At 34.0% G+C, this 23,824-nt stretch overlaps 1 protein-coding gene across 7 annotated transcripts in view; it reads right to left on the bottom strand.

The window, feature by feature from the left end:
- The window catches only part of Snx25 (sorting nexin 25), a 109,942-nt gene that overhangs the window by 67,365 nt on the left and 18,753 nt on the right, over window positions 1–23,824 (bottom strand). For all 7 annotated transcript variants that reach the window (XR_007108322.1, XR_007108321.1, XM_047549494.1 and 4 more), the window contains exons 2-3: window positions 14,162–14,246; window positions 4,836–5,052 (exon numbers count right to left, since the gene is read on the bottom strand). Coding sequence is in view for 5 of the 7 variants with exons in the window: in XM_047549494.1 (XP_047405450.1) it covers window positions 4,836–5,052; window positions 14,162–14,246 (302 nt within the window). In the remaining 2 variants the exon portion in view is untranslated. The remainder of the gene's footprint in view (window positions 1–4,835; window positions 5,053–14,161; window positions 14,247–23,824) is intronic.

Genomic DNA, 23,824 nt, shown 5'->3' with positions numbered 1-23,824 from the left:
GCTGTGATAAATGCAAATATATGGCCTTCTGGGATTTCAAAATTAATGATAACTACCTGAAATACCATCAAAGTTTACAGGTAACCCTCAAATCATAGCAACAATTCAAAAAGGTATATTTCTTTAATTATATTATTTTAAAATCTTCTAGATGTCTTCTTAAATGTGATCTTTAGCTTTATTTTTCAAAAAAAAAAAAAAAAAAAAAAAAAACTAGGGTTACTAGCTAGTTTTCTTGACTGGGAGACCATAAGATAAAAAGTCTACAGGTGTTTCTAGTGAGGAAAAGGTCCATATTTGATACTATAAAATATGATGGCAATTGCCTTCTGTGAGGTTTCCAAGCACTTTCTAACCTTGGATGTGGACTTCCCTGTCAGCACTGAGTCCATCTCTGGACCACTAACCTGGAGGATCTTAGTGAAGAGGAGTAGAAAGAACTTTCTATGCTTTTTTCCATAGTATCTTGACAGCAATTCAAGCAAGACTGGGATGCTAATTTTTTTAGTATCTTCCAAATAACAGGTAAAGTGTAAAAGATTTTTATAATAACGTATAGTGGCCAAAACTGAGAGAGAAAAAACCCTAAACAGCAGGAGAGAAACATTCGAGGAACTATACAGGGAATCAAACAAATATGAAAATGTATATTGGGGCCTTTATGACCAAGGTCTCTTGGGAATTAACTGTGAGTTCATTTTGCACTAGGGACTGAAGACTGGTTTCTAGAGTACGCATGCTAAAAAAAAGAATGATTTTCTCTTTGTCTTCTACAACAATCAAGAAGAAGTCTATCCTAATGTACAAAGACAACAATACAAAAAGAAATTCTAGGAGTGAGCCTTTATGCATACACTCATGTATGCTGACTTTTAAAAATGGCATTTTCAATTATTTTAAACTCTAGTTATGCTGACAGCTAGACTTGATATTTCAATATAATAAGATTAAGATGCTACTCCTTTGCCACATCAAACCCTTTTAAAGGTAATTCTTTGCTTTGAAACCTATATTTGAATATTTATTCAAGGAGGCTGGCCAAAAGAAAATACACTTTTATAACAGAAGCTTATTTAAATAGCATCAAAATCCCTCTCAAAGTGTACACCATTACTTGTCCATACCAATGAAAGGCAATAATAAAAGGGGATTGGTCCTCTGAAGGTCACAAATTCCACTCCCTCCTAAGGAGTTAGGGAAAAATTTTCTTGAGTCAGCCAAAGGCCAGAGGGTTGATCAAATAAGCTTGATCTATGGAAAAATGTTCCTCAAAGATCTCCCTAGTCTCTCTCTGCAAAGGACATTCCTGTGATGCTCTCTAGTAAGCGAACATCTAGCGTAGCATTAGAAGCCAAGAAATGATTATGAGATGTGACTATGTGAGGGTAATATCTAGGCTAGGAAATGTCCAGTTAGCCTTTGGGTTGGTTGCAGCATTAATCTTTGCAGCTTCCTCCTCCTATCGGTGTGGATTGATTGTGTGTTTACTGCAGGTCATGCTACTTATTTCTGGGTTCTCATTCTCTGAATGGGCAAAAGAACATTAACCTTTGTAAGTTTTGTATGTACAATATTGCTTAATTCTCCCTTCCACATTAAGAAATATTTCATCACCACCATTTTATGGATGAGAAAAACTAAGATCCAAAGGGTTAAGGGATTAAAGTCACAGAGGTGATAAATGCTAGAAATAACTCTCAAGTTCCATTCTCTCAAGTTAACTCTTTATATGACACCACAGAGATTGCTAACGGGAAAGGGAAAAAACATCAGCAATAAAAAAGGAAAACATATGGAAATATATGAAAAACATTTATATATAATAACGTTTTTCCTCAAACAACACGCCAGTACCTGACTTGTGAAGAAAACACAGATTGTAAGGAGACCATGAAATTAAAGATGCTGTTGAATTAATGGTATAAAAGCAATCATTTTTGGATTTTCCTGAAACTTGCTGAAACAAGACAGATGGGACCAAGGAAAAGGAAGCAGAGGCAAGACCCAAAAGTGATCCGGATTGGCCTAAAGCAGCCAATAGAATGACAGGCTGGAAATAAACACGGGCTGACCGGAAAGCTGCCTTCATACAATTGCCTAACAGTCAACCAGAGGATGTGTTGCTGTATTAATGTAATTTATTATTCTTTTGTCTGAGGGTGCACAATTTGATTAGGTGCTCCCCAAGCTACCTAAGTTATTTTGTAGCCAATAGGAGATATGCACACCAGTGAAGATTCTACAGGAGTTGTTTCCCTGAGACAGCTAGATACAGCTATAATCATCAATCCCAGAGTCACTGTCTGCCAGTCTCACTGTGTGGTTTGTATAAGATGATAAACAGATAATATTAGTTCTCCAGAACACAATCCTTTATATACAAACACCAATGACTTACTGGCACTTTTTCTACCGCCCATAACTCTAAGAATAGTGGTAGTTTTTTTGTTTTGATCTTTAGTCTTCATTTTTTATCATCAACTAGAGCTTCTAGGAATAGCCTAGAAAATCTACCCTTGACATAAGAAAACTAGAGGTTTGAAGCGACAGTTTTTAATCTGGAATTATTTCTTTGATGCTTTACCCATAACCATTTTTATATTATCTCCAAAAACAGTAATTTCAGAAGTTGGTAAATATTTCAATGAAAAATATATTCTCAAGTTGAAAACAGATAATCATAAAAACACTGTCTTGAAACACTTGCCCTTGTCCTAAACTCATATCCAGCATTCTTCTAAGAGGCATAAACATTGACTTAAAATACTGTCCTCTGTTGGACTCCGATTTAATTACTTTAAAAAGTGCTTCCACTGAATTCAAAGAAGTCTTTGACAATATCTGTCAGGCAGAATTATGTAGTGGATACTATATAGCAGGTGCTCCAAGAGACTGATGAACACTTCAAAAGGAGAGGTGGAAGCCACTGATATTCTAGGGGCATGACCCAAGAGTCCAGTTTCTCTCATTTCCCTTATCAGTGAACATTACCCACCTATTGAAAGTTACCTTCACTACAAACAATGGCTTTCAAGGTTGATCCAGAAACTTCCACATGTCCCAAGAACCCTTTCAGGGGGGTCCTAGGACATCAAAATTATATTCAAAGTAATACAGAAATGCATTTTTCTTTTTCACTCATATTCTCCAAGTGTACAGGAGTTTTCCAGAGGATGAGTGATGTGTGATGACATCATCATCCTGATAATGAATGGAAAGTGTACTGTATGCACTTTAAAAACTTCTTGGTTTTAATATCTAATGTGGTAAATATTGAGTGGTGCTGGTAAATGTTTAAAAACTGGTTCTCCATGGGAAAAAAAATTGTGATTTAAAGCAGTTGCCCATTCCACCGTGTAAACAGTTGATTCCAAGTCAACAATAGGACTTCACTGAACTCAGAGTCGGGAAGAGATGTGCACAATCAGCTCTTGCATGCCAGTACCAGTTGGCTCCAGCAGGCCATTAGAAATGACCCACATAAAAGGTTCTTCATAGCTTTTAAGATTGTCGAAAAATTCTGAGCCCAAAAACTCTGAGAGCCATTTCTCTATGGTAATATTTTTCAGACCACAGGTCGTGACCAAGAAGTAGCACAATAAAACGGAATTGATCTGAAATGGCATTTTAAAAAAGTGTTTAGAATAAATGACACCAAAGTTATCACAGGTAATAAAAGAACCCTTTTATAAAAGTGTGCCACAATTTAAAATGTATTTCACACTATGCTTTATAGTTAAAGTTTGCAAAACACAGGGGCAGCAAACTGGGAAAGAGTGGGCATGTAATTGCTCTGGAACTTGAAAATGAAGATCTGCTGCACAACCACATTTAGCAACTAGTTCCCTGTGCAACATCACAGGACAGAATAGGGACTGTTTCTGATGACATCAAACAGAGCCTCTGAGAAGAGAATATGAGTTACCACCTGCCCAATAAGATGCTGATGCTGACTCATTCCCTTGTATACTTTCAATACTCAGTCTCTTTCCTGAAAGTGAGACTAGGCCATATTAACTATAGGTAATTCCATTCCTACTCCAAATAAGTCCATACCCAAGCAGACAGAAGACTACTCATTTCATATTTATAAACAAGTTCGAAGTGCTATAAGGCATTATCCTTGCACTTATTCAAGAGTAAGACATAAATTTAAGTAAGATATAAATTCAAAATCCTATCAGTAAATTGGAGAAAATAAGAATTTGTAATATGTACAGAAATGGCTTTGTTGAAGTCTTCTTTCATGGGCAGGTTCTCACCTTCTTATCTAATAGGTACAGACAGATCTTTTCAATGTAATAACACAAGGGGCTAATAAACCTATATATTAGCTATTTTCACAATGAAACAAATCCTCTAATTAGAGACCACAGCTCCAAATTTAAGTTCCTTTAAAATCAGTTTTCAGGACATTTTGATGCAATTCAGCTCTTAACATAGGGGTCGCAAGGAAAAAAAACCCGAACAATATTTACATTTTTCCAAAATTTGTAAACTCATTGACACTGATCACATTATAAAATATTATATTTAAGTTTTTCTATTCTTAGGTACTTATAATACTATAAGGAAGTTTATCATGATGCTGGCTCAGTGAAATTCATTTCACTATTTAAGTTATTTACAAAATTAAATACACCTATTAGAAAATCACCCCCAAATCTATTCTATCAGAACACTATAATTATTCCCCCTTGAAACATTTGCATTTTCAACTCAAGTGCCAGAAAGAGGCCGAATATTCTATAGTATTGTCTTGATTTTATTATTCAATTAGAAAAAAAATCTTTTAATATGAAAAAGAGGAATGGGTTGTTCATGTTATCAGTTACCTGGTATTAGCAGCTTTCAGGTCACAGAAATGAGTGAGTAAAGTTCTTACAACATCATTGCAGACAACTTTAACCACATCCACGTGACTCAATCTTTGTCGCAGCTGTCTGGCAATTTCCCAAAAGTCTTCTGAGAGCAGATGGTAAAGCTGCCCCTCATCTCTGCTGAGATTTCCATACCAGGAGAGAATGTAATCTCTGTAACTGTAGTCGAACACTACCAGGAATAAACAAAAGCAGTGAGGAACACTTAGATAAAAGAAGAAAAAGCAATAAAGCATTTCTATTGCAAATGGGCCACCCACTGTTTAATACTCATTGTTTAAAACTTAAAGAGAAAACAGAAGTCAAGGGAAGGCAGACATTTTAAGATGAAAGACTAACTGGTATGTTGGGTATATGGAACGCATGTCCTGGACTTTCTTACAGAATCTAATCTTGTGAAATATTTGATCTTGGTTCCACTCTACTTAAAATTTATAGAACAAACAATCAAAGAAACAAACAATAAAAGAGCATCTTAACACAGTGACGACACATTTTCCTCCAGCTTTTGGTATTCCCCCAAACTTCTTACTCATTATAGAACCACAATCATGGTCACTCTAATGAGACCTGTGCCTCCACCCCAGGGTGAAAAACACTTCTTACTAATTTACTCCATTCTTAAGATGCTCTTCCTCAGCAAAGAGGTAGTGGCAGCTCCCATTATCTGCTCTTCCTATATCCTTAGAGTTCTTTTGACCTCTTAGTAGTTAAGTCCATGCTATAAGGTAATGATTCTTTATATTCAGTTTTCCCTGCTCAGTTACTATCTCCTAATACCTCAGGTAACACAGGATGAATCCCGTATATCAGTGCCAGATATCACATTAGGCTCAGCACATGTGGCCTGTCACCTTCACTGGAAGCTATCTAATCTGTTTTCTTAATTCTGAATAAATTCAATGCCTCAAAATTAGATAGCCCTAGCTCTAGACTAGTGTCAACTAAAAGAAACATGAGACCCATGTATGTAATTTTAACTTTTCTAGTAACCACATTAAAAAAGTTAAAAGGTGGCATTAATTTTAATAACATTCATCTCACACAACATTATTCTAATAGGTAATATTTAAAAATCAGTGTTCAAAAATGAAATATTTTTCATTATTTTTTTCAAGCTAAGCTTTGTAATCTGGTGTATATTTACATTTTCAGCAATCTCAAATTGGACAGGTCACATTTTGGGTGCTTACCAGTCACACATAGGCCTAGTGGTTACTATGTTGGACAGTATAACTCTAGCCCAAAAGAGAGAAAAAAAAAGTCAATGTGACCTTTGTAAGAAACTATGTCTTTTGAAGAATAAAATGCTACCAGACTTAAGTTATGACACCTCCAAGTGCCCCAAGGGAGACACTAACATTTGGTCACACAATCCTATTCCAGGTTCAAGAACCAGGATAAATTTTTAAAACGTGAATTCTTATTTCTCAAATATTTTTTTCATTTTCAAACATGACTTGATTTGGTTTAATTTCAGATGTGACTATGTATTATTTCAAATGATGAATTTATCCTCCTGCTTTTCTTTGCTTGTTTGTTATACCATTTCATCCCCAGAAATCCTCAGGAACAAAACATAACTTGTGAACCAGATTTATTTTACACCTGGCATACAAAGGACTAATGTGTAATTCTCAAATAATTTTTGAACCTCGTATTTGATATTCATGTTATTCTTCTTGACCACTATATGCCAACTGAGAGACTTAAAAATAATAAATTTAGGTAGTTTTTGAGGGGGACAGTGAAAAGGAACGGCATGAGTCATATTTCTTAGAAAACTAAAAGGCAAATAGAACCTTGAGCTCAGGTTCAGTATTCACCCAATATGACAATTCTACATATCTGCAAATGCCCACAGGTCCAAAGAAACACTATTCTTGTTTTGATATTCTGGGACAGCTTTTTTTTCTTGAAACATCAACCACGGAAGTTCATCCAATGTTTTTCACATCTCCAAATTTCTTCCATTCAGCTTTACCACAATTTACAAAACAGTATCTTAAATCTCGTTGCTCAAAATCATTATAGAGAAAAGAATTTTGTTCACATGCACAGAGAAAGGTTTAAATTTACAGTGATTCCATAGCTTCAGTCTTAGTAGGATAATTGTGCCTTCTAGCTGAGAATAAAGACATGCCAGAGACAGAAAAAGAGATCCTGCCTTCTTCTTTAACCATTCTTTAAATAAATATTTACAGGAAGCTTCCAGTATATAAGGTGGCATCAATATCCACACCATTAACCACTGAATATGAAAAAGGCAAAATAAAAGTAAACCAAAGAAGTCATCTCCTAACACTCTCAGTCCTTTTATGCAGACATCCAGATATTAATTTGAATAAGTGGCTGTTATGTTCTCTAGATTTTGTAAAAAGTTGTCCGATCTCATTACCAATTGGACTATTCCATTAAGAAGAAAGCAGATACAATTTCTGACCCAAATGTAAGAAATTATGGCAAAAAACAGGAATGGGGTCAATCTTACAATTTTATTTATTGGCAGTTAACAAAGAGGTTCCTACGCAGTAATTGAGTTCCATCCCTTTAGGAAACTGAGGCTCAAGGAGGTGAAATAACTTAGTGAAGGCAGTGATAGTCAAGTCTCCTGTCAGTTGGTCAAACACCTTTCCACTCAGCACACTGTAGTCCTACACATAAGTAGAACAAAGTCAGTCACATGAATGAAAGATAAGAAAAATCTGAAGCAGCTTCCTTGTCCAATGAACATCCATCTTTTTCTTATTATTATTTTTAGTTGTAGATGAACACAATACCTTTATTGTATTTATTTATTTTTATGTGGTGCTGAGAATTGAACCAAGAGCCTCACATGTGCTTTACTACTGAGCTACAACTCACCCCATGCTGGTATCTTCTAGAACCAAGTGTTCACCCCTGTGCCACAAGGGCAGTCTAGTAAAAAATTACTACATCAGGTTTGCCGTATCTAAGACCTGTTTCAAAGAAACTAAAAGTTCTGTTACACGTGGATAATGATCTTCCTATATCTTCTGCTATCACAATCATTTTCAAGTTGTGGCCCTGTGCATAACCTAGATAATTTACTTACAGGCATATTTACCACTGAAATTCAAAAATAAATTAATGGGCCAGGGATTTAGATCAGTGGTACAGAGCTTGCCTAGCACATGAAAGGCTACAGGTTTGTTGACTAGTACCAAAAATGAACAGCGAAGCATTAAGACTCAATCAAAACTAACAGAAATAGATCCACTCTTGAAATATACATGTAACATTAATTGCAATGTGAAGACAACCACAAAAAAATAATAAAGGTAATGGTATGTCTAAGACTTTCAGACAGAGTCACACAAGACAAAAGTCTAGGTCAGCATCCCCAATGCTTTGCAAAGGATAAAATCTTAGAGATAACTGTACTTGCGATTCAAGAATTTTCAGTTTAGCCTGGTGTGTTGGTGCGCACCTATAATTTGAGTGACTTGGGAGGTTAAGGCAGGAGGATCACAAGATCAAGGTCTGTGACAGGTATGTGGTGAGAACCTCAGCAACTAACTGAGATCCTTCTCAAAATTAAAAAAAATAAAATAAAAAGGGCTTGGGATGTAGCTCAGTGCTAAAACACCCTGGGGCTCAATCCCCAGTATGAAAAAAAATTTTTTTTTTCAATTTAACATTCAGAAAACTATACCAAGCAAACAGCAAGTACTTGGTAATTATGGAATTAAATAACCTGGTTTACATTAGTGAGATAATTCAGGGTAACCTAGTGAAAATTAGGCAACAGATCTAATAAGATTTAATAGTAAATCAAAAATATTTTTAGAAGTCCTTCCCCTAACCCCCATCTTCTGTCTGCTTTCCAAGAAATGTAATTTTAAGGAGAAACTTTTAAGGGTATTTGGTATAGAACAGTAACTGTTCTGACTTCTCAAACAGACATGTAGTTCATTTATACTATATCAGAACCTCTAAATATATAGTTTTTAGATTTTAAACTGGAAACAAAACAGTAATAATGTGCTCTGATCATCTTCCGCCAGCATGCCATTTAACTTCCAGCATTTGTAGCATAATTCTTATTGTTCTACACAAAGCCTAACTATATTATTTACCCTGTATTATTCACGATACTTCTTTCTTCCTATAATTCAATCTGTAGACTTAAGACAAACCCTAACATTTTTTTCTTCAACACTAAAAACATTTGTATTTTCAAGGGACACCATTGATAAAGTAAAATGACAAGTCAGAGTAGTGAAAAGTATTTGTAAATTGTATGTCTAATAAGGGACTTGTATCTAGACTATAAGAACCTCTTAATAAAAAAAAATGACAAATAATCCAATTAAAAATGGGCAAAGAATATGAATAGACATTTCTTCAAAGCAGACATATATCGATAGTCAATAAATGCATAAAAATGTGTTCCATATCATTAGTCATCAGGGAAATTCAAATTAGAACTAAGATAAGATACTTCACACTCAGTAGGATGGCTAAAATCAGAACAATGGGTATTGGCCAGGATGTGGAGAAAATGGAACCCTTATATTTAATCAAGAATACAAAATGATGCAGCCACTGTCATTTATTTTTTCTTTTTTTGCATTACTGGGGATTGAACCCAGGGGTGCTCTACCACTGAGCGCCATCTCCGGCTCTTTTTTTGGTGTGTGATTTTCTTTAAAAAAAAAATTTATTTGTTCTTTTTAGTTATACATGACAGAGAGTATTTTGACATATCATACATACATAGATTATAACTTTCCATTCTTGTAGTGGTACATGATGCACAGTTACACTGGTCGTGTATTCAAATATGAACATAGGAAAATTATGTTCAATTCATTCTACTGTCTTTCCTATTCCCATAACTCCTCCCTTCCCAACAAACCCTAACTTAGATCCAGCTACAACAGAAATACTTGAGTAACAAAAAAACATGTAAAACACGCCGATGTGCAGAGATCCATGCTCATTCACTTTATATTTTACTGAACTCTTTGAACAAATCTGTTTTTAAATTATATATTCCAAAAGAAATTAAGTAAAAATATAAAGATAAAATGGCATAATATTATCATCTAGTTGGAATTAACTTTAAAAGGAAATTTTTAAATAAATACTTCATGAGCAATTAAAATCAAACTGTATTCAAATAGCCGAAGCCTGAATAAGTGTACTAAGTTTCAGAAACACAGAGACTCTCAATTTTATCAACACTAAGTCTATTAAACTAGCTAAAAATATCCTGAATTCCAATTAAACATATTGGTACCAGGATTCAGAAATGTAAATTAAAATACTGCAGACATGCAAATTATAATCACTGTGGATTTTCTAAATGCTTATGAAACCGCTTAGCTTTTACAACATATATTTCTAGATTCTAATTCACCATGAGTTTCACTGGCAAAATTTTTAGAAGGTGATTCTAGTTTTGCCTTGTTTTTTGTTTATTAATAACTACTGCCAATTGGATAAAGTTTACTCCAACACTCAACAGCACTCAATTGCTTTCTTTTTGGTACATCATACAATGCTCAACTTCCCTGAAAATTATTTTATTTAAAACAAAGGACAGGAAATCTGAACATTAAGAAATGTGGTTAAAAAAAAACTTACTAAAATGTAATTAACTAAAGCTCTTACCCAAGGGCTTTGGATAACATTTTCCTTTCAAGAAATCATTGCACAAAAATTAGCTCAAAGACAATGCATTTTTTATTTCTGTCACCTAGGCCACTGCTCTTTTCCTGTCTTTGTTTTTTCCATAAATACTTCTAAAACAAACTGGACCATCCAATAGAAAAGGCTATGTCCAAGTGCAGAGAAATTTCTGAGACTTAAAAAATTAAAAAGCCAAAAGGTGGAATTGACAATTGTCCATTACTGGAAGAATGAATAAACAAAATGTGGTATATATACACAATGGAATATTACTCAACCTTAAAAATGAAGGAAACATTAAAATACAATTATACCATTAACTTTTTTTTTTTTAATTAAGGATAGAGTTCCAGTTTCAGAGATGTTGGAAATAGCTTATATCAGACTAATCTTCCTATAGCAAAATACAATTAGAAACTCTGGAAAAAACATCAAAGATTATTTAAAGGCACTGGAGATGAATCTACCCTTGAAAGAAGGTAATGGTATTGGATAAGATATGTTTCTATACAACTTTCCCCTAAAGGCAACCACAGTTGAAGCACAGGTAGTTTGAATTCAGAATGATTACTTTTTATTATTGGTGTTATAATAATAATTATTAAAGATACCAGATTCGGTATTATCATATCTTATCATATCTTATCATTTAAGATACAGATAACAGAAAATAGGAGTTGCCAGAAGAAGATGAAAATGGAGGCAGGAAACACAAAAAGGATGGAGACACAATAACTAGGTACAAATCCTCAAACCCATTGCTAAGACTGAATACACACGTAAGTGTACATATGGCGGTGGAAAGCAACAGCGGGAGGACTGAATAGCTGAGCAGATAACTTCAACCACTGTCTCCCACTGAGACTGATGATTGACTGCTAGAACTAAAGGATTGACCTTGAACTAAGGACAAAATCTAAACAGACCTAGCCCCAAAATGTATGAAATCAACTATCTTCAAGGTGGTCAGTCAACAAACTGCATATTAAACCAAAACTAACATTTTTCAGAGGAGAATAAAAGAATCTAGAATGTTTAAAAAGTAGCATTCATGCTGTTCAGCATAGGATTAAAAATAACAACACAAGAAACCCCCAAAAGTGGCACACACTCAAGAAATAAAGCAATCAATAGCAATCCCAGGATGGCTCAGATGTTAGAATTAGCATATAAAGACTTTGAAGCAACTATTATAAACGTGTCTAATGAATTAAAGATTAAAATGGTCAAGATAAGTGACAGGAAAACACTAGGAGAGAAGCAAAAACTGAAGGAAAAAAAAGAAGAAGAAAAAACTAAATAGAAAATCTAGACATGAGAAATCTCATAAAAAATTTAAAAATTCACTAGATGCACTTAACTACAGATTAAAGACAACAGAGAAAAAAGGTCACTGAATGTGAAGAACAATGAATAAAAATTACCCCCTAAAGCATAAAGATAATCCTGGCGTGGTGATACATGCCTGTAATTCCAGTGTCTTGGGAGGCTGAGACAGGAGGATCGCGAGTTCAAAGCCAATCTCAGCAATGGAGAGGCACTAAGCAACTCATTGAGACCCTGTCTCTAAATAAAATATTGTAGGGCTGGGGGTGTGGCTCAGTAGTTGAGTGTCCCTGAGTTCAATCCCTGGTACCGCCCCCTCCACCAAAAAAAAAAAAAAAAAAAAAAACCCTCTAAAGCAGAAAGAGAAAAAAATGATTATAAATTGGACCTTTGAACTTCCAAAGAACCATTAAGAAAATAAAAGGCAATTCACAAACAAAAAGAATATTTGCTATACCTGTATATACTAAAGCAAAATAATTCAAAATATGTACTGTCAACAACAAATAAATTTTAAGTATCAAAAAGAAAGATTTATAGAGACATCACAAATTATATAAAAATATAATTATGTAAAAATGGTCAATAACATATGAAAAAGTGTTCAATATTATGGTTTACAGGGATACACAATTTAAGAACATAATAAAATACTATTCCATACCCATCAGAATGGGTTAAATAAAAAGAGTGACAATAGCAAATGCTGGTGATAATGTAAAATAATTAGAATTCTCATACATTATTGGTGGGAGTCTAAAAAGATAATACAATCACATTAGAATACTAATTGGCATTTTCTGATAAAGTTTAACATATGACTATTCCATGACCTAGCAATTCTACTCTTAGGTATTTATTCAAGAGAAATGAAAATACATTATCCACAGAAATACTTATTCATGTCAACTTTATTCACTGTTTCCAAAAATTAGGAACAACCCAAATGTATAACAGGAAAAAGGATAAATGTATTGAAATAGGTCATTATCAGCATAATGGTATACAAACCAGCAATAATAAAGAATAAACTGATATACACAATATGGATTTATCTTAAAAATTCTATGCTTAGTGAAAGAAACTGAGAACAGAAAAAGTACACATTACATGATTCCATTTCTGTGCCATCTAGGAACAGTAAATTAGTTTAAACTAATATAAAGTGATAGAATTCAAACAATGGATGGTAGGTTTTGATTGAAGGAGAGCATGAGGAAATTTTTCTGGAATGGTAGAAATATTCTTTATTTTGATTGGGATGGTGAGAATATGGTTACAAATATTTAAGAAAATTATTGAATTGTACATTTAATATTTGTGTGTTTCTCAAAATATGTAAATTTTACTTCAGAAAAACCATCAATACTCTTTAAGCCCATTATTTTGAGGTTATAAACAATAAAAGTCAAATTTTAAATCCAATAAATTACAGAAAAGTCATTTTTTAAACTACTAATGTAATAGAAATATTTTTAAAGTTTATAGTTTACTAAGTTCTAAAATTCTATGACTCCACACAATTTCAAACTTTCTTTATTGTCAAAGTACAAATCTTCAATTTTAGTGTGGTTATTTCTGTGAACTATAAGTAAAACATATGTGCTTATTTATGTATCACTCAGTTTTCTCCTAAGTTTATACTATCACAAGGCATTCACCTAAAAAACTCAATTTTTTTCCTGCACAATAACTAAAATTGTCGAAGTTTTTAGAAATTTGATTTTTAAAATCTTTTTAAACCTTAATTTGATCTTCAAAATATACTGCCTCTTAAATTTTTCATATTTATAACTAAACTTCTATTTCCACTTCCACAGAACCATAGTGTACCTTCCACAATCTTCCTTTCAGCCCTCTCAATACCAGCTTCACTTGTATGTTCTCTTCATTCTTCTGTAAGACTGCCTGCCATCACTTAATTTGGTTAATTGTTTTGCCTGTGAGTGAATCTGGGTCTATTCATCACCAACACACCTTCTGTAGGTTATATCTAGAAGAAAAAAATATTTCCTGATCCCTATTTTAGGAAACAAAGATCTGTGCTTCCTATGGTTAGAAGAAGCCCCATGTGGCTGGCTAACCTCCTATGATTTAGAAATTCCTACTCAATAAATGTTTAAATCCCTTCCATTCAACCAGAATATGGACACATTTATTTAGTCATCAAATATAAACTATGAAGAAAAATTCCTAATGCTACAAGAAGGATAGATTAATGTGCTAGATGATTATTTCTTTTTAGAACATAATGAATCGCTTTACATAGTCATTATATACTCTCACTTAATCCTTACCTTCTTTCAGAGCTTTATCCATATTATGAGAAATTACTACCCTTCTAGACTGAACTGTCTCATGTAAGTTTCCACACACAGGACTCTGAAATATGAGGGGGAAAAAAGATAAAGATTATTGAATGAATAAATTACTTATAAAAATAAAATCAAAGGTGTGAAATGTCATATAACAACCATTAAGATAAGCTTTATCAGATTATAATGTTCTTCTGGAAAAGTAAATGCTGTAGTTAGTTAAAATTTTTTTTGAAAAAAAAAAAAAAAAGATTAAGGAAGAATTTTCCCTACCACATACCATAACAGTATGGTGATAGTGTAGAAATAAACAAATCAACAGAATGATAAGAAAGCACAAAAAATAAAAGCATCTATATGTGGGAATTAAACACATAAGAAAAATTTGAAATTAATACAGAAAGGGATAAACACTATTCAATTAACAGTGTTGGGATCATTTTATATTCATGTGGGGAAAAGGTTACAGTTTTACCATTTATATACAAATAACTCAAAATTGAATGAAGAGCTAAATATTTCCTTAAACTAAAAAATAATTAAAATATGGCAAAAGCTGTTTATAATCATGTGATAAAGAGGCTTTTTTAAAATACAGCCCCAAATGTAAAAGTTATAAAGGAAAACAAAGACAAATATGACCATTTAAAACAGAAAACTCTTATTTCACCAAAGATGCTAAAAACAATATATAAATGATAGATTAGGAGACAATATCTACAACATATTGAACAAAGGACTATTTTATACATATATCTTGAAGCAAGAAAAAATGAAAACCAAGCAAAAAACCTGAAAGGGTAATCATAAACATACACATATGAAAAACTACCCCATCTTTTTATTAAAGAAATGTAAACTGGAGCAATAACATAAACCATCAGATTGCCAAAATGGGAAAGACATGTTGACAAGGGTTTGGGTAAATGGTTGCTTTCATATAATTAGGACGATGAACATTTCTAAAAGTTTTTAAGAAAACAGATGAATCACAAATACTAGAATTTTAAATGAACTATCTTTTGATTCAGCAATTCTACTCTTCCAAATCTATCAAAAAAAAAATACTTGCATGCATGCAAAAAAGTATACGTACAAAACATTCCACTGCTACTGATTGGAAATAACCCAGGTATAAATCAACAAAGAGTGTAGTGCTGGAAATATAGTTCAGCGGGAGAGCACTTGCCTAGCACATATAGGCCCTGGGTTTGATCTCTAACAGAGATGGAAAAAAATAAAAAGGCTAAATTATAGTACATGATTAAAAACATGCTTTAGGGATATATATAATACATAGGATATATATATTATATATATATATTCCTTCATGGAACGTTTTCCATCTTGAGAAAATATTAATAATTAATAAACTATTAATAATGGTTTCTTGCTGGGCATGATGTCACACTCCTGTAATTCCAGCTACCCAGGAGGCTGAGTAGAAGGATCACAAGTATAAGGTCAGCCTGAGCAACTTAGTAAGACCCTATAACCAAAATAAAATAGGGTTGGGAATATAATTCAATTGTGGAGTGTCCAGGGTTCAATCACAAGCAAAAAAAAAAAAAAAAAAAAGTTGTTTTTCTCTCAGTGAGGCATAGAATTTAACCTTCTCACTCTCTATGTCAATAATGTTTAAAAAGGGTAAACTATATAACTGCTTAATGTTTAAAATTACTTTTTTCAAAACAGGTAGACTGTACAATATTAAAATGCCACTATCTTGCCAATATCATTAAAGAAAAAGTTCTTTTTTAAAAAATACTTTTAGTTGCGGATAGACACAATGCCCTCATTTTATTCACTTATTCTTATGCGGTGCTGAAGATCGAACCCAGTGCCTCACACATGCTAGGCAAATGCTCTCCCACTGAGCTACAACCCCAGTCCCAAAGAAAAACTTCTTATTAGATCATATTCAAAGTGACTGAAATGTGTAATATAACTGGGTGTGGAAGGAAAATAATGAAACTAAAAGTACAAGTGCTTGTTCAGCATTATATCACTTAGGAGATCTAAATGGCTAATATTATTATCACTTGCATCCAAAAACAAGCATGAGGAAATCACTTTGTTCTCAAGTATGCCACACCAGCACAGCTGCAATCAATTTCATGGCCATAGGTCACCCAATAGGGAGTGGATAATTTCTAGTCCTTGGCTTAGTTTCATGCTATCCATGGGTCAAGTGCCAAGTGTCATCTCTATCCATGCATGTTATTATTAAAAACAACTAAAAAGTTGCAGTTTTAATATTTTATTATTTATTTTATTTTAATATTTCTAAGTAGAATTTTTTTCACAAAGCCTTAAGATATGAAAGAACAGACATTCCTTTATGCTACAAATTAACATATAGCATTCAACACTTTCCCAAAGAATTATCCAAAACTTCATAATCACTCAATGCATTAAAAAAACATATTCTCGCCAATCATACTTCAGATAGAGCGCTAATCTCCAGAATCTATAAAGAACTCAAAAACTCTACACCAAGAATGTAAATAATCCAACTGACAAATGGGCTAAGGAAATGAATAGACACTTCACAGAAGAAGATATACAAGCAATCAACAAACATATGGAAAAATGTTCAACATCTCTAGTAATAAGAGAAATGCAAATCAAAACCACCCTAAGATTCCATCTCACCCCAATTAGAATGGCAATTATCAAGAATACAAGCAACAACAGGTGTTGGCGAGGATGTGGGGAGAAAGGTACACTCTTACATTGCTGGTGGGGCTGCAAATTAGTGCAGCCACTCTGGAAAGCAGTGTGGAGACTCCTTAGAAAACTTGGAATGGAACCACCATTTGACCCAGCTATCCCACTCCTTGGCCTATACCCAAAGGACTTAAAATCAGCATACTACAGAGATACAGCCACATCAATGTTCATAGCTGCTCAGTTCACAATAGCCAGATTGTGGAACCAACCTAGATGTCCTTCAATTGATGAATGGATAAAGAAAATGTGGTATATATATATACAATGGAATATTACTCAGCCATAAAGAACGATAAAATTATGGCATTTGCAGGCAAATGGATGAAATTGGAGAATATCATGCTAAGTGAGATAAGCCAATCTCAAAACACCAAAGGAAGAATGATATCGCTAATAAGTGGATGATGACACATAATGGGGGGTGGGAAGGGTTAGTGTTGGGGTTGGAGTTGGGTTTAGGGAGGGGGGCAGGAATGGAGGAAGGAAGGACAGTATAGATGGAGGAGAAGGGTGGGAGGGGAGGGGGGGAAGGGAAAAAATGGCAGAATGAATCAAACAACATTACCCTATGTAAATTTATGATTACACAAATGGTATGCCTTTACGCCATGTACAGACAGAGAAACAACATGTATCCCATTTGTTTACAATAAAAAAAAAAAAAAAACATATTCTCAACCATTTAAAACTATTTTTTAGTCTCTTGGTAGCTTGCTAACAAATTATATGATCCGTAGATTTTATTCTAACTTAACTTTTTATGGATTCATGAAAGGAAGAAAAACTAAAGAAATGAGAGGAACTTTAAATTAGTGCTTTTAAAACATGAGACAGATGTTTAAGAAACTTATTTTTTGGTTAAACTTTGAGTTAATCATAATTCTCAAGGTTTTGGTGAGTAGTCTGGTTAGTTTCCCAAATATAGTTACAGTAGTTTTAGTGACCTATAGTGATCACATGGTAAAACTGAAGTCAAACACTTATTGGAGAAGTACCTGAATTTGGATTCTTAAACTGGAAACTCTTTTTTAAGACTGGAAGAGAAACAGATATGAATGTAAATGACAGGCAGCAAACGTGCTTTAGTCTGGATCTTGAATATTCTCTAAGGGCCATATGTTGAGGGGTTGATCCCCAGCATGTGTGCTATTTGGAGGGATGAAACCTTTAGGAGTTAGGACCTAGATGAAGGAAGCAAGGTCAGTGGAGGCATGCCCTTGATAGGAAAATTGGAACTCCAGCCCCTTCCTATCTCTCTTTGCTTCTCAGTCACCATGAAGTGAGCAGTTTCCTCTGTCATACACTTCCCACCGTGATGTATAAGTCTGTCGCAGACCCAAGGCAACAGGGACAAGTGACCATGGACTGAAACCTCTGAAACTGTGAGCCAAATAAACCCTTCCTCTGTATAAGTTGATTTATCTCAATATTTGTTACAGTAACAGAAAGCTGACTAACAAATATATCTGAAGCACATTCTGTGCACCTCTCTCTTTTACAACTTCGTTCAAAACTTTAAATTTGTAAATTCTTTTTCCTTTTTGTGTGTGTCCTTAGTTATGGAGCTATCATTTCTTGCCATGTGTCTGCATATTTCTTTTAGTTCTCCACTTGATACCTATGTGTAATATATAAAAAATACTGACTGCATCTGAACAGGGTGCCTTCAATTTAAGAAGCTTAGAAAGGAAAGTAGAATGGTGGCTACCAGAGGTTGGTGTTTAATGGGCACAGTTTCAATTTTACAAAGTAGAGTTATGGAGATATATGGTGGTGATGGTTACACAACATTATGAAAGTTATTTAATACCACTGAACTGTATGCTTAAAAAAAAGATGGTAAATTATGAGTATTTTACCACACTAAATAAATTGGGGGCAGTGGCTTATGAGAGTAACATTTTCTGTTTTCATTCTTTAAGCAAAAGCTCTATTATTTTTCAATCTGGTTCTGGATTTCCCTTACCCTCCCCCCAGGTGTCACCGACCCTTATTATAAAGGAAAAAAAGTTCTTATCCTTATCCCACCCTCACAGCCTAATAGAAAATCTAAAATTAAGGAGAAAAGGAAGATGAAAGAATAAAACATCATGGGCCAGTCAATTGTGGTGGCACACACCTATAGTCCCAGCTATTTGGGAGGCTGAGGCAGGAGGATCACTTGAGTTCATGATTTGGAGACCAGCCTGGGCAACATAGAGAATCTCCTCCCTAACTCAAACAAAATAAAACACAAAACAAAAATCAAAACTCATGGGCCAAAACTAAGTGGGCGACTTACTATGCACATAAATTCCTTTTTTAAGGATATAATATTTATGGAGCCAGAATCTCATGTTGAAATGAATCTAATTTAGCCACTCCATACTCTATTTTCTTTCAGGTCACAGGATAGATAGATTTTACTAAATCATTGTCCCAAAGCAGAATTTTTCCAAAGGAAGGAAGGAAAGAAGGAAGAAAGGCAGGTAGGAAGGAAACTAAAATGCTGCAAACATTTATAGATTTGAAAAAAGATATTCCACAGACCAACTTCTCCAAAGACTTGTTCTTAAAGGCAAATGTTAATTTCTCCTATCTGCATTGGCACAGGCCTCATTACTGAGATAAAGCCTACCTCCTTCTGACAATCAGTTTCCTAAAATGCTGGTTTAAAAAAGATGAAAGAAAAACGTGTATTTCTTTGTCATGAAGAATAAGTACTAGAAACCTTTAATGTCCTAGTCCAGAAATTACATCTTCATATGTAGTCTGACCACTTTGTTCTTGCCTTAAGATTTTAGTATCCACATCACAAAATTAACTCATAAAAACTTTTGGTGAACCAAATTGCTATTATATAAACAAACAAACCATCTTTTTATTTAATTAAAATAAACGAGCCTGTCTTCATTTTAAGATTTAAATCTAACTTAAACAACTTACCAAGATCATCTTTAATCATTTAGTGAGTTCTCAGAAGGAAGAAAATTAGACTCTCAACATATAATTGCTAATTATAAAAACATTTTCTAAAGACAGGGCAAAACCTAAAAGCTTTCCTCTAATACACATTACTAGATTTTTGCATCAAGAACAGACATCATACTAATAAACCCTCTCCTGAATATTTATCACTTTTCAGTCAGTACACTCACATTCTCCTTGTGTCAAGGTTAAAAGACACCCTCTCCTGAGGAAACAATACCCAGAGAAAGCTGGGTATTCTGGCACTATTAACAATTAAACAACCAGGATCTATCTGAAATCCAACCAATACATAAGCCACCCTGTCCTCTGTTTTTAAATGGCTCTCTTTTCTGGGTTGCTTCCAAGCCAATCTGTGATTTTAATTCCTTTCATGCTTTACCTGCACTACTCAAATAAACAAGTGCCTCTCTCCTTCATTATGTATGTTTAACATTTTTCCAATGCACATTTTTTTAAAAAATTCATTTTTAAAAGATTAGCAGTTGCACAGAGTTCAATAATTCTACAGTTTAGTGGATGAGGGGTATAATTTCCTGTAAAGTATTAAAACAGTTGTTTAGCTTACAAAAATACAAACCCCCCAAATCATCATTAACCACGTGGAGCTATCCACATGGCTGAGTCTTTCCAAGTATTCTCAGCATGTGACAATCTACTGAGATCCCATGACTAGCATTTTCACTTCTGAACTGTTATTCTCAGAACCAAAGTCCTTTCAAAACAATCATATCCTGCCTTGGCCTCAAAACACAATTTATTCAAAACCAAAGAAATGAAGAAAGAGGCATATGTCTCCTCAGAAGGATAAGAAGAGACTAAAAAACTTGAAAGGCTATCCAAGTAGACTAAGACTCTGACAAGAGATGGGGACATGGGCAAGGGAAGTCATCCCAACATGAGCCATGTTCAACCCATGGGCATCTAGTCTATAACTGCTCCCTCACATAAAGCACTTGGCAGAATGCCTGGTATACAGTGGCAAAGTACAGCTATTATCACTAATAAAACTCACAATGTTACCAAATTTCAACAAGTTGAAAGTTGATTAATTGGCTGCATGACCAACTGATCGACTCTAAGTGGACAGGAAATGTGGAAATGAAAGCAACAAAGGGCTGAGAAGTTAAGCACCCAGAGTAAGACAATAGAGCACACCATTCCTGGAATATTTTGGTCTTGGAGGATAGCTTTACAAAGAGGAAAGTACACATTTCCTGGAGACGTCCTACTGTGTATGCGCCTTTACATTTTCTATTACTGGTCAAGTACTTAAGAATCAAAACAAAGTCTCATTTGAGAAAAGTCACTTTCCTGGAAGGTGTTTTATTATGTGTAGTCACGAACTAAAAAATATCTTGTTTTCCTTGTCAATAAAAGAAAATTGTCAAGCACATATACTGAGAGGTTATCATTTAGGTAATTTTACATTGATAAAAGTGGTGTATTTATGTCTTTTTCTTTCCCCACCCTCCTTTTATTTGTTTGAAAATGGTATCTTTTTATTTTCATTATTTGTACTCAAATTAATTTTTAATTGATGTATAAAAATACAAAACATAAAAACTATACATATCATTGGGGTACCATGTTTAACCTGATTTAAACATTGCACAATGTACCATACATTTAACCTGATTTAAACATTGCACAATGATTAAACATAGCTATCTCCTCAAGCATTTATCATTTCTTTATGGTAAAAACTTTAAAAACCCTTTCTTCAAGTCAGGCCTGTAGTCCCACATACTCTGGAGAATGAAGTAAGTGGATTGCTTGAGTCCAGGAATTCTAGACCAACCTGGGCAACATAGTGAGATCCTGTTTCAAAAGAAAAAAAATTTCTTTTTTCTAGCTTTTTGAAATGTACAGTACATAATTGTTATCTATAGTCATCCCACTGTGCGATCAATAGCACACCAGACTCCCCCTTCTCAACCAACCCTAATTTCTATTTTAAATATGAGAAGTTATATTTTTAATTCAAATCTACAAATTTTCTCATATTGCTCTTTTTCAACATTTCAAACATGTTACAATTTCTCTTTAGAATGTTATTTCCAGGGTTGGGGCTGTGGCTCAGTGGTAGAGTGCTCACTTAGCATGTGTGGGGCCCTGGGTTCTATCCTCAGCACCAACATAAAAATAAAATAAAGGTATTGTGTCTATCCACAATGAAAACAAAATATTATTTAAAAAAGAATGTTATTTCCAATCATATAAACAGCAGAGATACACTCTATAATATATTATAGATGTAAAGAATTAAATTGACCCATCATCATCCCGAGAATATAACTACTGACATTTTGGCGTGTTTCCTTCTAGTTAATGTGTCTAACACTTACTAAGTAACCTTCAGTAAGTTACTCTTCAGTCCCTCAATTTCCTCATCTGTAACAGAGATAACAATAGTACCTACCTTTTAGAGTTAATGTGAGATTAACTGAATGAATACACATGAAGTATATCATCATCTTCTGATGACACATTAATAATTATAAATTATTATTGGTTCTTTTCCCATTTGTATACTTTTTTAAAGAAACTGGGATCATAGTATACCCACAATTCTTTATATAGCCTTTTACACTCAATATTATATTATAAGCATCTTTTCTTTAATAAAAGACCTGGGACACATATACTGTTGGTGGAAATATAAATTAGTACAGCCACTGTAGAATATAAAGGTTCTTCCACAGACTAAAACTGGAATTACCATATGATCCAGCTATACCATTCCTCGGTATTTACCCAAAAGAACTAAAACCAGAATATCTTAGAGACATATGCATTCCAGTGTATACAGCAGCATAAGTAACAATAGCCTATTTATGGAACCAGTCTAGGAGTCCATCAACAGGTAAACAGATAAAGTAATGTGGAATATATACACAACAGAGTTTTATTCAGCCATGAAAAAGAATGAAATTATGTCATTTGCAGGAAAATGGATGGAACTGGAGAGCATCATGTTAAGCAAAATAAACCAGACTCAGAAAGACAGATGTCGTATGTTTTCTCTCATATATAGAAGCTAGGGGAAAAGGAAAGGTTCTCATGAAAACAGAAGGGAAACCATTAGGGTAGAAGAAGCAGATCCAGGGAAGGAGGAGGGGAGGAAGTAAAGGTGCTAAGGAGTGAAAATGATCAAATTAAAGTATGTACATTTATGAACATGTCACAATGAAACTCTATATATTTAATACGCACCAATTAAAACAAGTATAAGTAGATGTAGTTCATGAAGAGTAACAACAAAAAAAGAGAAAAAGACCTGATATATAACAGAATGGAATGCTTTCAATGACTTATGCCATAATTTAACTATTCTCTTATTTTCATTTACTTTGTCTCCATCTTTTTTTCTATTTTAAATGAAAAGTATTTTCATTTCTATGCTGTTGGTCTAAGTATAGCCAAAAATGTTCTAAAAGATACTAAAAATGTCTACGAAATCTATTGTTGGATTCTAATTTCATTCAAAGGATTTAATGTATCAAGAATTTTCTTGTGCTTCAAAAAGAGTCTTTACCAGATGAGAAGAAACTGAAGGAAAAAACAGTGAGGGGGCCAAGGAGGAGGACTAAGCTTTTCTAGCTGTGAAGTACAATTATGTTTTGTGGGTTTGTTTTTTTTTTTTTTTTTTTTTGGTACTGGGGATTGAACTCAGGGGCACTCGACCACTGAGCCACATCCCAGTCTTTCTATTTTATTTAGAGACAGGGTCTCACTGAGTTGCTTAGTGCCTTGCTGTTAATGAGGCTGGCTTTGAACGTGGGATCCTCCTGCCTCAGCCTCCCAAGCCTCTGGGATTACAAGTATGTGCCACCACACCTGGCTGAAGTATAAATTATATATAAGTAAAATGGAAAAAATCCCTTTTCATCCTCTTCAACCAACCCTAAATCATGTGTTTTAAAATTCAGGTACTCTGTGCAG

The sequence above is a fragment of the Sciurus carolinensis genome, chromosome 4 (genome assembly GCF_902686445.1).
Source record: "Sciurus carolinensis chromosome 4, mSciCar1.2, whole genome shotgun sequence".
Lineage (NCBI taxonomy): Eukaryota > Metazoa > Chordata > Mammalia > Rodentia > Sciuridae > Sciurus > Sciurus carolinensis.
Note: the sequence above shows the minus strand (reverse complement) of the source record. Positions and strands in the feature narration are given on the sequence as shown.